The 11423-nt window shown below is 34.9% G+C and overlaps 1 protein-coding gene across 1 annotated transcript in view; it reads right to left on the bottom strand.

Annotated features, from left to right (window-relative positions):
- Positions 1–1168: 1168 nt before the first annotated feature.
- LOC101889178 (putative uncharacterized protein DDB_G0271606) overlaps positions 1169–11423 on the bottom strand; it is a 236041-nt gene continuing 225786 nt past the window's right edge. The window contains exon 3 of the mRNA XM_059129053.1: positions 1169–2374. Within this exon, the coding sequence (XP_058985036.1) occupies positions 2282–2374 (93 nt within the window). The 3' untranslated portion in view covers positions 1169–2281. The remainder of the gene's footprint in view (positions 2375–11423) is intronic.

Here is an 11423-nt window from a genome sequence, read left to right as displayed (position 1 = left end):
CGTAATGGGTTCTAGCTCCGGTGGCGGAACATGGTATATATAAAGGTCCAAGTTTTGGTATAGCCCCCCAATTACGGTACCTCCCGATATTCGGTATTTTAATGATTTGAGCTACATTATTCACCGATTTTTTTTTTTAAGTTTCGCATCTGAATATTGTAAAGGATTATGACAAAAGTTGCCTATGCTGGACCACGTTATCGTATAGACCCTAATATAACGGCTACATTCTGTATTTTTAAGATTTTAACAGAATTTTTAATTAATTTTATTGTTTTTGAGAATTGCCAAATTCGTTACAAATGTTGGAGGGTATTTAAAGTTCGGCCCGGCAGAAGTTACAGCATTTTTACTTGCTTTTCTAAAATTTGTTAAATTTTTTTAATTTTTTACAATTTTTTACAATTTTTTTTTTAATTTTTTTTTTAAATTTTTGCAAAATTTTATAGACCTTTATATAACGGCAACATTCTGTATTTTTAAGATTTAAAAAGAATTTTTAATGGATTTTATTTATTTATTTATTTTTTTTTACTTGTTTTTCTACAATTTTCTAAAATCTTTTAATTTTTTAATTTTTTTTCATATTTTTTATTTTTTATAATTTGTTTTTCAATTTTTTTAAATTTTTTCAAAATTTTTTTCTATTTTTTTTATTTTTATAGACCTTAATATAACGGCTACATTCTGTATTTTAAAGATGATAACAACATTTTTAACGGATTTTATTTTTTGAAAATTGCCATATTCGTTTAAAATGGTGGAGGATATTCAAAGTTCGGCCAGCCGATCTTACAGCATTTTTATTTGTTTTTCTACAATTTTCTAATTTTTTTCTAAATATTTTTTTTTAATTTTTTCATTTTTTTCTTCATTCATATTCATTCATTTTAATTTTTTGCAATTTTTTTTCAATTTTTTTAATTTTTTTTTAATTTTTTCTAAATGTTTTCTATATATTTTTTTTAAATTTTTTGAATTTTTTTTTATTTCATTTTTTGTTAATTTTTTAAAAATTTTTTAACATTTTTCTAAATTTGTTCTAATTATTTTTTTTTTAATTTTTTGAAATTTTTTTTTTCATTTTTTACATTTTTTTAATTTTTTGTTTTTTAATTTTTTTTCTTTCATTTTTTTACAAAAGTTGCATAGCCATCGAGTCCCTGTGAATTTGTATTTTTCTCTTTTTTTTTCTACTTTTAATTACCTTCTTTAAAACATTTTCTATTGCATACTTTGTGGCGTCTTGAAAACAAACCCCTTTTTTAGCAATGCCCTCAAAGTTTGATCAATAAATTACACGATTGGCAAAGAAGTTTTTCTTTTCGAAAGAAACGAAAACAAAAAAAAAAAAAAACGACTGCAATTACGTCGTAAGGATGCACCTTTCTTTTGGTGGCAATTAAAAGGATTTTTATAATTACCCACCCGCCTGGCAGGAAGTCGACCGAACTATCTAATGTTAGATTTCCAATATGCCAGTGATTTATGGTTCGGCAAAAAGAGGGTGTCTAAACAGAGTTGGAAGAAATGTGTGTGGAATAAATGGATAGGTTTGTTTTCTGGGCCAAGGTGTAGTTTTGCCTTGAGTTTGTTGGCAATTTCACTAAAAGATTGTTTTTAGTTGGCAGAACTGGCAGACAGACATACAGACAGCTGAGCCAAAGACATGCCAATGTTTTAGAGAATTTTGCGCCAAACCAGGGAAACACCTGCTGTCAATTTAAAATTACAAACCACTAAATAAATGTGAAGGGTGTGGGAGGGTGAGGGAGAGAGAGGTAGGTAATGTAAGAAGTTTCTCTTACGTCATGTTGCCTAAAAGTATGCTTTGCCAAGGCCAAGAAAACAAACCACCCCACCCATTTCCACCTCTCTTAACGAAGATACCTCTGGGGGAAGCCCAGCTAAGGAGATTTCATTTTCCAGCTGTTTGAATATGTGTGGGCAAAGAATGTGGCTTATTTTTAGGCAGCTGTGCCAGAGATCTCTAGGTTTTTGTTTTTTTTTGCTCTAGAGCTACTTACCTATGCAAAGTATATTGACTTTTTGATTTGATTTGAAATAAAAAAAAATATTTTGAGATTTTCTTTTTTTTCGTTTTTTGGTTGGCTGACAGGCTGACTGATTGAATGGTGACGTGGTTTGGTGATGGTGGTACTTCGCTTCCGTCTTTTTCTTCGTCGTCTTTTGGAGAACTTTTATGTTTTGTTGGTTGCTTCACATATCACAAGTTTTTGATTACTTAACATTCGTAATGGATTTTTGGGTTGACGTTTGATCAGCAAATAAATGGAAAACTGCACTTTGATTTTCTCTCAAAATTGGAAAATTGCAGAACAGCTAAAGGGAAATTTTTTGTATAAATAAATACCTGGAAAGAGAAGAGAGAAAAAATAACAAAAATTAGGGGACTTGATTTAAATGAATTATTTTTATTTGATTATTTATTCATGGGAAAAAATCTCAGAAATTTTCTCAAGAAAAATTTCCCAAAGAAAATTTGTTTTCATCTTAAATTCGTAGCCAAAAAATAAACACAAATTACATTGTGCCGTATGATTTATATTAATTTGTATCCCATTGAGGGTGACGGGGGGCGTATGATTAATTGCAAATGCAAAGAATACATTTTCTACACCATTAATGTAGTCTGCTTTTGGGCAAATAATAGTCGATTCATTCACCTTTTGATGTTATCTTGTTTTTCAGCAACAGCAACGAGCGCAAAATAATCAATCAACAGCAAACTGCCATTGCCATTGGATGGTGAAGACTAATCAACTTCTTGACAGCGGCTGCTTAGGATGATAATGCCGAGGATGTATTAATGGAAGAAAATAATGAAAGGCAAAATAAGAAAAAATAGAAAAAATATCTTATCCTTATCTTAGTTTCTAAGAAGAATATGTCCCTACGGAAAAAAGTCTACACTGTGCCAGAGGAGAATTTTTTCCTAGACAGAAATAAGTCTCCATTGTGCCAGAGAAGATTTTTCCCATATGGAAAAATCTCCACTAGAGGAGAATTTTTTCATATACGGAAAAAAGTCTCCCCTGTGCCAGGCCAGAATTTTTTCCCATACGGAAAAAACTCTCCCCTGTGCCAGGCCAGAATTTTTTCCTATACGGAAAAAACTCTCCCCTGTGCCAGGCCAGAATTTTTTCCTATACGGAAAAAACTCTCCCCTGTGCCAGGCGAAAATTTTTTCCTATACAGAAAAAAGTCTCCACTGTGCCAGGCGAGAATTTTTTCCTATACGGAAAAAAGTCTCCACTGTGCCAGGCGAGAATTTTTTCTAGACGAAAAAAGTCTCCACTGTGCCAGAGGAGATTTTTTCTAGACGAAAAAAGTCTCCACTGTGCCAGAGGAGATTTTTTCTAGACGAAAAAAGTCTCCACTGTGCCAGAGGAGATTTTTTCTAGACGAAAAAAGTCTCCACTGTGCCAGAGGAGATTTTTTCTAGACGAAAAAAGTCTCCTCTGTGCCAGGCGAGAATTTTTTCCTATACGGAAAAAAGTCTCCCCTGTGCCAGGCGAGAATTTTTTCCTATACGGAAAAAAGTCTCCCCTGTGCCAGGCGAGAATTTTTTCCTATACGGAAAAAGTCTCCACTGTGCCAGAGGAGATTTTTTCCTATACGGAAAAAGTCTCCACTGTGCCAGAGGAGATTTTTTCCTATACGGAAAAAGTCTCCACTGTGCCAGAGGAGATTATTTCCTATACGGAAAAAAGTCTCACCTGTGCCAGGCGAGAATTTTTTCTATACGAAAAAAGTGTCCACTGTGCCATAGTGGATTTTTTCTTATACCAAAAAAGTCTCCACTGTGCCAGAGGAGATTTTTTCTTATACGGAAAAAGTCTCCACTGTGCCAGAGGAGATTTTTTCTTATACGAAAAAAGTCTCCTCAGGGGCCTGAGGACAATTTTTTCCTATACGGAAAAAGTCTCCTCAGGGGCCTGAGGCGAATTTTTTCCTATACGGAAAAAGTCTCCTCAGGGGCCTGAGGCGAATTTTTTCCTATACGGAAAAAGTCTCCTCAGGGGCCTGAGGCGAATTTTTTCCTATACGGAAAAAGTCTACTCAGGGGCCTGAGGCGAATTTTTTCCTATACGGAAAAAAGTCTACTCAGGGGCCTGAGGCGAATTTTTTCCTATACGGAAAAAAGTCTACTCAGGGGCCTGAGGCGAATTTTTTCCTATACGGAAAAAAGTCTACTCAGGGGCCTGAGGCGAATTTTTTCCTATACGGAAAAAAGTCTCCACTGTGCCAGAGGAGATTTTTTCTATACGGAAAAAAGTCTCCACGGAAAAAAGTCTCCCCTGTACGGAAAAAAGTCTCCCCTGTGCCAGAGGCGAAGTTTTTCCTATACGGAAAAAGTCTCCCCTGTGCCAGAGGAGATTTTTTCTATAGGAAAAAAGTCTCCACTGTGTTTCTATACTCAGTTCCTGAGACAATATTTTCTCGACGAAAAAATCTTCTCAGTTTCTGAGAATTATTTTTCTATACGAAAAAATATCTCCTCCTAGAAAACATTTCATGAACTATTGAGTTTCTAAGAATTTTAAAAACTTAATTTTTGGTGTGTGCATATTTTCCTTTGATATTACCCATACGCCCCAAAGGACATTGAATTAATATTAGTTATACGCCACAAGTCTCTGTGTAATAAAATAAAAATGGCTGGTTCCACAATAATTTGTTTTCTTATTCTTGTTTCGTTGTTAACTAAAGGAAAGTAAATAAAAGAATATAAAACCTCCTCTCTGCAATAGCATAAAATATTTATACTAAATGTTATTGCCACCGACTGGTCAGAATTGAACATGATTCGTCTCAATTAGTTGCAAAGAGGTCATGCATATGTAATATCCAACATAAAAAACAAAACGGGGCGAAGAAACGTGCAAATGTGTGTTGTGAAATCCTTTTGAATGGCTTTTTGTAGCAAGGAAAGGAACGTAGAAAGAACTGGGAAAATTATATCAGTTGGTGGAAAGCCATAAGGAAAGAAAAGAAGACGTTGAAGAAGAACTGGGCTCTTATCCAAGCGACAAAAACAAAGAACATTTTCTTTGTAATGAAGCCACAGAAAGATTGCAAAGCAACCAGAAAGGATTCAACTGGGAAAAAGTTATGACCTTTTTACAGGTATCCTTTTGCTTGGACAAAGAAAAATGTGGTGGAATGTTAACCTCCAACTGCCCCAAATTTTCCTGTTTCTTTTCTGGAAGAAATGGTTTGAAATTGTTTGGATGAGTTGAAATGTCTCAAAGAATTTTTAAAGCAAACGAGCAGAGCCTTTTTGGCTATTTTGTGGAGATTGTGGCGTATACTTACTTTTGTATGTCAATGCGTGTTCATACACCTCCGTGAGCCAGTAGTAATCATACGTCATGTGGACAGATGAATTAAAAACAATCATACGCCATGTGATCTGTTGAAATATAATTGATGTTTCTCCCTTTTTATTGGAGGACAATAAAAAAATATGTATTTTTCAGAGACCACAAAAAACGTGGATATTTTAAAATATTTTTTAGAGGCCATCAACTAACGTGGATTTAAAAAAAAATTTCAGAGCCCACCAACAGTCGGAAATTTTTTAAAAATAATTTTTCAGAGATCACCAACAAACTTGCATTTTTTTGAAAAATATTTTCGAGGCCACCAAAAAACGTGGATTTTTTTTTGAAAAATATTTTCAGAAACCGCCAAAAAACGGGGATTTTTCAAAACTTTTTTTAGAGACAATAAAGTAACGTGCTTTTTTCAAAAATAGTTTCAGAGACCACAAAAAAACGTGATTTTTTAAAGACCACAAAAAAGTAGAATTTTTAAAAATATTTTTTAAAGATCACCATCAGACGCAGATTTCGCAAAAATAGTTTCAGAGACCATCGAGAGTCTTGAATTTTTTAAAATTATTTATCCTAGACCAAAAAAAAAAAAAAGAAGTGGATTTTTTAATCAATATTTTTTAGATAATGTGGATTTTTCTTAAATATTTTTCAGAGATTATAAACACACGTTGATATTTTAAAATTATTTTTAGAGACCTTCAACAAATGCGATTTAAAAAAAATATTTTTCAGGGACCACCAACAAACGTGGATTTTTTGAAAAATTTTCTCATGGACCACCAACAAACAGAGGATTTAAAAAATATATATTCAGAGACCATGAATTTTTTAAAAAATATTTGTCAGAGCCTATCAGATAATGTGGATTTTCTAAAAATATTGTTCAAAGACCAGCAACAAAATTGTTTTTTTTTTTAAATTCGCAGAGACTCCCAAGATATGTGATTTTTATACCCTCCACCTTGTAACTCCCCTAAATATTCGCCGTAGACCCCATAAAGGATATTTATAATCAACATGAAATTTTAAGTCGAGTTAACGATTACCGTCTGTCTGTTTAAATTACGATACAGTCCACATTATTTGACGTAGAGTTTCAAAAATTGGCAGAAAATTTTGTATTGTGTTTAGGATGTTTGGTATTGAAAATAAGATACATCGGTACCTCTCGATATTCGGTATTTTTTGAATGAAAGCAAAAATTGTCGGAAATAACATCAAATTTTAGTATAAGTTTAGATTTGTTCGAATTGGTTACCTTTGGCACGAATTATGGCCTTCAAACGGCCAATGAATTTTTTTTTCTATGGAAAAAAGTCTCCTCAGCGGCTGAGTAATTTTTTTTCTATGGAAAAAAGTCTCCTCAGCCGCTGAGGATTTTTTTTCTATGGAAAAAAGTCTCATCAGCCGCTGAGGATTTTTTTCTATGGAAAAAAGTCTCCTCAGCGACCGAGGAAATTTTTTTCTACAGAAAAAAGTCTCCTCAGCCGCTGAGGATTTTTTTTTCTATGGAAAAAAGTCTCCTCAGCGGCTGAGGAATTTTTTTTTGTATGGAAAAAAGTCTCCTCAGCGGCTGAGGATTTTTTTTTCTATGGAAAAAATTTCCTCAGCGACTTAGGAAATTTCTTTCTAGATTTTTTTAGAAATCTAAAAAAATATTGCTTTGAACTCAAGTCAAACCTGCCCTCTAATCAACACACAAAGGCCGCATAATCCGCTCCTAAATGCATCAATGATTCGAGAAACCAAATCAGCTTTGTAGTATTAAGAGCATGAAGTGGAATTTTGAGAGACTAGCTGTGATTTCCATGCGGCCTTTGTTGCGCACGTCACTTCCCCTCTCTTCTGCAGATGGCCTTGAAGTTTTCGAGTTACATCCCCATTTTTGCATTGCATTTTCCACCTGTCTGTATGTCTGACAGGATTTACCATTTTTTTTTTTTGGCTATTTGCCTGCCAAAATGACTGGTTATGTGTTTAATCTGTTCTCCCATTCTTTTCTTTTTGTTCTTTCGTTCAACCAAACCTGTCAATTGCATATGGAAGAGATTTTGGTCTTGGCTACGAAAAACGCTTTAATGAGCATTTAACAAACTGTAATTGTTGTTGCCAAGATTTCGTTTCTCTTTCTGGCCCAAAAACGTTATCTACTCCGGTCATTAGGCATTCATTTGATGGCTCAGTTTATGCTCCACTTGATGCCACCACAATTGCCAGACCCCCCAACCTGCCAAGCCTTGTCAACCAATGCTGATGATGATGATGACGTGCACTTTTGGTTTACGCATTCAGTCAGGGTTTCCAAACCAAAGCTCCCTTCTCCAGTTGTGGCTTTACGCTCGACTATGTCGACATGTAATCCTAGTCTTAATTATTTGCCTGTTGTGGACACAATTGATTAAAACCTGGCCAGAGAACATGGACATGAATACAAAACCACAATTTGTTGCAGGCCATTAAGTGGAGAATATTCAGGGGATTGCGTAGGGGCGGAGGGATTCGATTTAATTGAATCGAAAAATAAGTTTATTCTACTTTTATTCATTACATTTAATGAATATATGCCATAACTGAACTTGGTGGCGTATAAGTGGTATTAATTCGAGGGTACTGGGGGCGTATGAGTCATGTGAAGATAAAAATAAGTATACGCAAAAAATTCGCTTTCAATGGCCGATTTTTGTAATGATTTTTCGGATAGAAAAATTAAAATACGAAATACCCTTGTTAGGCCACGAAAAAGGTGTCTTCAGCAGCTGAGGATACTTTTTTGAAAATATCGAAAAAATGGTCCTCAGGAACTGAGAAGAATTTTTTCGTGTAGAAAAATTTTTGCTCAGGCACATGAGGAGACTTTTTTCCGTATAGAAAAAATTGTCCTCAGGCCCATGAGGAGACTTTTTTCCGTATAGGCCACTGAGGAGACTTTTTTCGGTATAGAAAAAATTGTCCTCAGGTCCCTGAGGAGAATTTTTCCGTATAGAAAAAATTGTCCTCAGGCTCCTGAGGAGACTTTTTTCCGTATAGAAAAAATTCGCCTCAGGCTCCTGAGGAGACTTTTTTCCGTATAGAAAAAATTCGCCTCAGGCTCCTGAGGAGACTTTTTTCCGTATAGAAAAAATTCGCCTCAGGCTCCTGAGGAGACTTTTTTCCGTATAGAAAAAATTCGCCTCAGGCTCCTGAGGAGACTTTTTTCCGTATAGAAAAAATTCGCCTCAGGCTCCTGAGGAGACTTTTTTCCGTATAGAAAAAATTCGCCTCAGGCTCCTGAGGAGACTTTTTTCCGTATAGAAAAAATTCGCATCAGGCTCCTGAGGAGACTTTTTTCCGTATAGGAAAAAATTGTCCTTAGGCCCCTGAGGAGACTTTTTTCTGTACCTGTAACAACTTTTCATGTAATAAAAACGAAACTTTGCATGGCATAATATATCATTCTGGAAATTTTTACTCTTCATTTCGTTTTGTAAACGATGCTGTTTGCACGGGAGCAATGAAACTTTGCCAAACGTGATTCCTTTACAAATGACTTTCGCCCTGCCACTTTGTGTCCAGGGAGCAGGCGAATGGCTGGTGGTAATTCAACGAAAAAGTATTTTCGTTTTTTTTGTCGTCTCTCAAAACTTAACTCAATTTTTTTACTGCTTCTTAAAGTGCAGACAATCATAATAAATCTTCACTTAAACTTGAAATGAAAGCTAGGGCTGCATTACAAATGCGTGCGTCAACAAAAAAATTTGTAGCATATTTTTAGGTGTACCTTCCTTTTTTTACATGGACGTTCGCAAGTTAAGCCAAATAAAAAGCCAACTGAAAAAAACCGAAAGAAAACTTTCGAAAGGTAATAAACCTGACGAAGTGGAGCAGAGCTACCAAAATGCAACTTTTGGCCATCATCGGAACAGCAGCAACGTAAAAAAGGTGAGACTGACAATTTTAGTTGTTATTGTTGCTGTTGTTAGCCACCCGAACTTATTTTATTTTGTTGCTAACTTTCAACAAATGAAATGAAAATTGCAGAACATAGTTCATGAAAGTTCAAAATCAAATGCCAGACAGCTGCTGGAACAGGTGAAGACGAGCGATTCTTCCCCAACGGCTTTCCCAGCATCGCGAAGTCAAACATGTCAGAGGAAAAATAAATTAAATTCAATTTGTGCCAAAAAAAAAAGAAAAAAGTTTTTGGATTTTTATTTCAACATTTGTCATCGCTAAATGGCAAATAAAAATTTATGTTTCTTCATTAACAATTCGTTGTTGGAGGAGACCAAGGACAAGTTCTGCTCTTTATTTGGGTGGTAGAAACATTCCATCAAAGTTTGTCGTTTTCAGCAAAAGTGTCTTTAATTTTGCCTGCCTTTGAATAAATGATTAATGATCTGATCTGCCTTTTTTGGGATTTCCCTTGACTTTGCCGATAGATCTTAATTAGTTTTTTTTTCTACCGAAGAATCAACAAATCATCGGAGATATCACAATGGAAATAGGAAATTTGTAATGAGACGATGGGAATATTTTCAATGACATGAAGTTTGTGAAATATGATTACAATAAAGCCTAGAAGTATGCACCACGATTACATGATTTCATATTCAGGCAGAGGCAGATTTCCAGAGGAAGTTTTTTCTATGGAAAAGAGTCTTCTCAGTTCCTGACGACAATTTTTACTAAGGCAATTTTTTTTTATGGAAAAAGTCACCTCAGCCCCTGAGGAAATTTTTTTCTATAGAAAAAAGTCTGTTCAGCTACTGAGGAAACTTTTTTCTATAGAAAAAAGTCTCCTCAGTTACTGAGGAAATTTTTTTCTATAGAAAAAAGTCTCCTCAGCTACTGAGGAAATTTTTTTCTATAGAAAAAAGTCTCCTCAGCTACTGAGGAAATTTTTTTCTATAGAAAAAAGTCTCCTCAGCTACTGAGGAAAGTCTCATCATTTCTATACGAAAAAAGTCTCCTCAGTTCCTGAGGAAATTTTTTTCTATACGAAAAAAGTCTCCTCAGCCTCTGAGGAATTTTTTTTCCTATAGAAAAAAGTCTCCTCAGCCCCTGAGGAAATTTTTTTTCTATAGAAAAAAGTCTCCTCAGCCACTGAGGAAATTTTTTTTTCTATATAAAAAGTCTTCTCTGCTGCTGAGGAATTTTTTTCCAAAGAAAAATGTCTCCTCAGCTGCTGAGGAAATTTTTTCCTATAGAAAACGTCTCCTCCGACACTGAGGAATTTTTTTTCTGTAGAAAAAAGTCTCCTCAGGTACTGTAGAAATTTGTTTCTATAGAAAAAAAAGCCTCTTCAGATGATGAGAAAATGTTTTTCCGTTGAAAATGGTTTCCTCAGACCCTGAGGACAATAGGAAAAATTTCTCGTCTGCCACAGGGAAGACTTTTTTCCGTATAGGAAAAAATTCCAGCTTGGCACAGGGGAGACTTTTTTTCCGTATGGGAAAAAATCTCCTCTGGAAGAGGAGTCGTAATCTAAGCAACTTAGACCTTCTCATTCCAAAAACCAATCTCAAAGCCTAAAAATAGGCAACGCATATTGCCTCATCCCAAATATAGACATTTAAGATTTATTTTATTTTCGTTTGCAATTTAAAAATGCCATGGCATATTTTCGCTGAACTTCGCATTTTTATTGATTCCTCATTTATCATGGCTGGCAAAAAATAATGCCAAACATGAAATGTCATATTTTGTTTTCGGTGGAGGCTCAAGAGTGTTGACGGGATGAGAAAATATATTGTCATTGATTTCACATGGCAAAAGGGTGGGGGTGCGGGAACCATGCGAGGAGGATGGTGTCTTCATGTCATATGTTATGGCACACACAGGTATAAATTTTGTGTTTATAACAAATGACATTAAATGAGTTTCACCCACACACAAAGAAGGGGAGAGCGGAGGATTGGGAAGGTGAAAAAATTGAATTTTATTGCAATTACGCCGACAAAGGAAAGAATGAGACAACAATCAAGGACGAGCAGATTTCATGAGAAGGTAAACAGAATAGAATATTAATAGGCATATATATTTGGTTTCATGTCTTCCTGCCTTGCCTTTGGCATACATTAG

The sequence above is a fragment of the Musca domestica genome, unplaced genomic scaffold, assembly GCF_030504385.1.
Source record: "Musca domestica strain aabys unplaced genomic scaffold, Musca_domestica.polishedcontigs.V.1.1 107, whole genome shotgun sequence".
NCBI lineage: Eukaryota > Metazoa > Arthropoda > Insecta > Diptera > Muscidae > Musca > Musca domestica.
Note: the sequence above shows the minus strand (reverse complement) of the source record. Positions and strands in the feature narration are given on the sequence as shown.